This window comes from Sinocyclocheilus anshuiensis, unplaced genomic scaffold, assembly GCF_001515605.1.
Source record: "Sinocyclocheilus anshuiensis isolate Anshui unplaced genomic scaffold, SAMN03320099.WGS_v1.1 scaffold267, whole genome shotgun sequence".
Lineage (NCBI taxonomy): Eukaryota > Metazoa > Chordata > Actinopteri > Cypriniformes > Cyprinidae > Sinocyclocheilus > Sinocyclocheilus anshuiensis.
In genome coordinates this window covers 3,900,878-3,906,556 of record NW_015552637.1, presented here as the reverse complement: position 1 = coordinate 3,906,556, position 5,679 = coordinate 3,900,878, and the positions used below count along the sequence as shown (strand labels likewise).

At 38.5% G+C, this 5,679-nt stretch overlaps 1 protein-coding gene across 1 annotated transcript in view; it reads left to right on the top strand.

The window, feature by feature from the left end:
- Positions 1–5,173: 5,173 nt before the first annotated feature.
- The window catches only part of LOC107666749 (proline-rich transmembrane protein 1-like), a 3,749-nt gene continuing 3,243 nt past the window's right edge, over positions 5,174–5,679 (top strand). Inside the window, exon 1 of the mRNA XM_016458181.1 lies at positions 5,174–5,534. Coding sequence (XP_016313667.1) covers positions 5,208–5,534 — 327 coding nt within the window. The 5' untranslated portion in view covers positions 5,174–5,207. The remainder of the gene's footprint in view (positions 5,535–5,679) is intronic.

The window sequence follows — 5,679 nt, the reverse complement described above, 5'->3', positions numbered from 1 at the left end:
AAGGTGCAATAGGTGATTGTCTTCAGAAACATTTTTTGTTATGCTGGTTGAAAGTCTCTTCACATCCCGATAGCAATCATTAAGTTAAGTGGTCTGAATGTATTTATCTGTATTTATATATTCTGTGGAAGGCGTAGGACCAAGAAATGTTCATCCAATCAAAACGCTCTCTCCGAGCGTTTTAATTGGCTTTCCTACCTGACTGTCAACATATGTATTAGCATACTTCTGCGCACCCGGTTCGCACAGACAGGATACGTCATCAGCACGTTCACGCACGCTGTGCAGACAGAGCGAGAATGGCAGACAAACATCAACAACCCGATCTTCCTTCCTGGTATTGTAGCACTTTTAAAGTTTTCTCACCGGTGAATGACACATGATGTAGCCCAGCGGTTCCCAATTCCAGTCCTCGCGCTGCATATTATGCATGTCTCGCTTGGTTAACACACCCGATTCAGATAACCAGCTCGTTAGAAGAGAGCTACGTGCATGAGCTGTGTTCCGATCGATATGATCCCTACACAGTGTTCATTGCTCCCTCCTCACTGAGCGGGGCAAATACGTTGAAGTTTACTTCACTTCGGTACATGGGCTGGAATTGGGAACCGCTGATGTAGCCTATTGTAGTAATGTTGTCCCTGGTACGCTGGTCTGTGAGTGAGCATATATGCATTCAGGGGGCGTGGCTTTGGACGGCGATTGCAGGGAGGGTGGGACATTCGCTTTCAGTGCTATCAGGCTAAAGTTAGCATTTTCCAAGATCTCCTATTGCGCCTTTAAGTCAACGAACGTATTCACTTATTACAAAAAAAATGATTTGGCTTTATTAAAATGTGTGCATAATCTACTCATTAAATAAATAAAGTCTAAATAAATTGTTCAGATGACCAAAGCACAAGGTTTTCTTGCATATTTAACATTTTAATTGTTTGGTCAGACATTTAAACATTCATAAATCAGGGATTAAACGTTGAGTTATGTTCTGTATGCTAAATATGAATATATAAACAAGTTTATTTGCACAGTACCTATAACTGCGCTTTGCATCCGCTTTCTGCTGATTGCTGATCGAGATTGACATGCTTAATAGCCGACTGACCCGGTACACTCTCATTCATTTCATTCACGAACGAGATGTACCAGTTCATTCAACTCGTTCTCGAAAGAGATCGCTCTCGTTCAGACTCAAAAGAAACTCGTTCAGTGAAGCGCGTATTCGTTCACTACATTCAACAAATCACATGCTCCGTCACATCTCATACTCGAAGGCTATTGGCTCGAGGTTTAATCATTCTTTGACAGGATGAAACAGTTCACAGAGCTACCCGGTTCACTGATCTGCGCATGCGCTGCTAATGGCGCCGCGCTGCTATGAGTCAATGGATTACGTGAATGAGAACGATTCATTCACCTAAAAGATTTGTTCAAAAATAACGATTCGTTCACGAACGTAACATCACTAGCACTAATATTTGGGGTTGGGGATTAACGAAATACACGTAACATCATTACGTATTTAAAACACAAAATATGAGTAACTGTATTTCGTTATAATTACCTTTTAAATTGGTGGTAATCAAATAACAGTTACATCTGAAAAGTATTTTAGATTACTAAAGTGACTACTTTGAATTTAAATGTAATTTATTTCATTTTTATATTAATGTAGCTTTTTTGTTTGTTTAGATCGTTCAGAAGGGTTTGACCAAACTGTTAAACTAGGTTATTTACAAATCATCCAAACACCCCTTTCATTTCTAATATTATGACTAAGTAGTATTAAATTGTAAAGAAATTACAGATCCATCTTTGAAATCTGATTGGTTGATAACTTTTGAAAACATTTAATTCAGGTGCGAAAATAATTAATATCTATAGCGCATGAGCACAGAGAGATTTGAGAGTGCACAGGACACAGTTTGAGTGAGAGGAGACACGTTTTAAGTGCGTGCACTCTCTCCGGGCGAGAGCAGCGTGTATCTGAGCACGCGCGTCCGGTGTTGTGCGAGAGCAAAGGAAATCCGCGCGCGAGCGGAGAGATTTGCGCTCGTGCATTGTATTAATGTGCTTTCGCGCTACAATAATGCGCTCTCGACATTTGTAATTAAAATAACGCCATAGAGGTTTAGTCATCTTTTGACTGGATGAAACAGTCCACAGAGCTACCCGGTTCACTGATCTGCGCATGCGCTGCCAATAGCGCCGCGCTGCTGTGGAGGGAGGAATTTCAGTGAACGAGAAACATGAGTCAGTGGATTACGTGAACGAGAACGATTCGTTCACCAAAAAGATTCGTTCACGAACGTAACAACACTAGTGCTAACAACACTAGTGCTTCTACATTCACATCATTCACTTAGCTTGTGCTTTTATCACTTCCTGAGGAACAATATGCTTTAGTATAGTAACTGGCAATTGAAACATTTTCTGTTCACATAAAAATGGCTTAAGTGAGAAAGATATGTCACTAAAGAGTATGGAGGGCAGGTTACATACTATAGAACGTTGTTTAATTCTTTACACCAATTAGCATCATAGCGCTGTTACCAATCAAATGAAAGCAGTATCATCAAAATCCATCTTTGCACTACAGAGGTGGCACAGAAACTGTATCTGAAGTGGCGTTGAGGTGTATTTAGACAGACTGTTTAATGCAGCTCAGTTGTAATGAATGCATTTACACTCCATTTATAATTGTATAAAGGATGTTATGAGATTAATGTTTTTAAATTAGATTAATGAGATTACTACATTTAAAAATTTGAATATAGAAATGGAATAAAATTAATTTGTTCACTGGCTGATTCATTCATGAACCAAGTGTCATCAGCCCAATTCATTCAAAAATGCTGAATCAATTAAGAACCAGGTGATAAAACAGTAAAAATAGATAATTTTGTGTGTGAAATTGTCAGTTAGATAAATGAAACTTTTTGTTTTGCAATACAATTTTTTTAACAGGAAAAACCTGCAATTATTCTTTTACAGGTGGACATTTTGTTAGGGAGTCTTTACTGCCGATGCAAAATGAATAGTCACTTGCTGTCTGCAAATTGTGGTTTGAGGTTGAAGGTCTGATGTACCAGAAATGTTTTTGCATGAGGTGGGTAGAGACTATGTAAACTCAGAAGGAGTAGTTATGAAAAACTAGTGGTAGATAGTATGATTCACATTTACTTTCAGTTCCAACTTCATCAACAAGCAAAGACAGAATGCCGTTCTTCATTAGGCTACTTATTTGTTATGGTCATCTACATTGGATATCTTATTTGGTGTTATGATTTTAAATGTTCAGTTGAGATCAAGTCACTTTGAAACCATCTGCTAAATGCATAAATGAAAATGTGAGGAAAATGATTTTGTCACATTATGATGTCACAGTGCAACGAAAGCCCACCTCTGCAGAATCAAATCAAGGCCTACTTCTACATCATCATGTCTTTGGCCCCGCCCACTGGAGCGTTAGTGAGATGAGAAAGAGAGAAGAACAATATAGGACCACTGGACTAAAAACAACATTACATTCCAAAGAATCCTAATCCTAGGAAGTGCTTATTTATTTTCAACTATGTGGATGTCTCAGCAAAGGATGTTCGGTCCATTTCACTGTGGATTCTTTGGTAAATCAGTCGCAGTTTTGGCGCAGGCTTTGCAAGCAGACTTTTAATATATGAACCTGGCAGTAGTACCACAACATGTAAGTAACCATGTTCATTCTAATGCCAAATCTGCAATCAGTGTTTTCTGATATGTAATGATTCGTGTACAGTCAGGAGGTGTTCTTTCTCTCAAAGTCATTTATTGCAGTTTATGTGTCAGTAAATCAAGCCAATGCCTTAACAGTCAACTACACATTGTTTCTGTTAGTAGCATGAAAATAATCAGTTATTTAAATTGTGATTAAATTATATACAGAAAGCAATCAAACAACACTCCCTTTATGATGGCTATAGCTGTCAATCACACGGCACCATTTTATATTCAATGACGTAGTCTACACTGCACAATGAATCTCTTATTTACATCGTGTTTGCACTGTTAGTTATGATGAAAGCATCTGTGAAAATACAAAACTCGAGTTGCAATGACGACATGCGCTACAGTGCTCATCGCTGCAATCTTTCATGCGACGGGATATAATGCTATAATCAACACTTTCCATGATTAGTTAATCTCAACAGATGTAATAGTAAGAACCTAGGAAAAGTTTTGGAGAGAGCTACACATTTAATGCTTATTTCATATGCAAAGATGTTAGCCATTCATAGCAAGGGGCGTTTCCATTGAAGTCTCACAGCAGACACGCCCCTTCCACCAGAACGTTCAAATCAGAATGCTAAAATCAGGGTTAGGGTTAAAATCATAATAACATAATAAGTGCACTTCAGGAAACATCAAATAATTTAAAAAAAAATGCAGTTCATGACCCCTTTAAAAATATGGGTTCCATTATTTCCAGTGTTTAAACTGAAGTGAAAGTATAGTAAAAGTGAAAGTAAAAATAAAAATTTCTTCTGCTTGTCATACAGCACTTGGTAAAGATTCTCCATCAGGTTCATTTCACTTTACCAACTTAGTAACTATAAAAGACATACAGTTGACTACCAAACATGAGAGGCCAATGCTTGAGCTGCATCTCTGGTCAATGGGGGCAAAAACAAAAGTGTTGTGTTTATAATTTTGTTCAGTGTATGTAAGATTAATAAAAAAAGATAAGCTTATTCATGTAACTTCCCCATAACTGCCATTCTCCACTGATAAATTTGAATAATGTACATAATGCCGAGCACTTAACAGTTTTTTTTGTTCTAAACACAGGAAGATTGAGTTTATAACCCATGTTGTGAGTTTAGACGTGTGATGCTTACAGGAGGGATGAGGAAACTGGTTAAAAAAGAGAGCAAGATTCACTGTCACAAGGTCCCAAATATGTGCTTTAGTGTGGTGAAATACTCCTCTTGATATGTCATGTATCTCATCATAATAAATATGAGACCACAAGGTGGTGCCTGCAGTCACAGAGTATTTTGGATATTAGACAGAAATTGGAAAGTGGTAACTGCTCCTCCCCTACAACCTACAACTCTCATCCCATTTGCTGACTACCTTAACTAACAAGGTATAATGACACCAGAGTACAGCAATACATACACACATCTCTGCAGAGAATAGGCAGTTACAACCAAAATCCAATAATCAGAAGAATGGACCCCAGCCAGTCTTTCTATCAGCCTCCAGGGGCCTACAATTCATCTGAGAAATCAGTGATGTTGCAGTCAGCTGCAGCACCACCAGCATACCAGGACAATCCTGCTGGATATCCTCCTTCCATTCCAAGCCAGCCGGTCCCCCAGGGCCCCTACGCCCAGGGGCCGTATCCAGGACAAGCTGTGGTCACTGTGCAGCCTGCAGTTTTTGTGACCGCTGCTCCATTGGCCAATCCAGCACCAGATTACCTGGGTTACTCCATCTTTACCATGCTGTGCTGCTGTTTTCCTCTGGGCATTGCTGCGCTGGTTTACTCCTGCTCTGTAAGTATATTAGTCCATGTGCTTTCCTTTACTTTATGAACTAGAAGTTCAAGATTATTTATTTATTTATTTATTTTGGCCCTTTAACAGCCACAAATAAAATGTATATATGTGTATATATATATATATATATATATATATACAC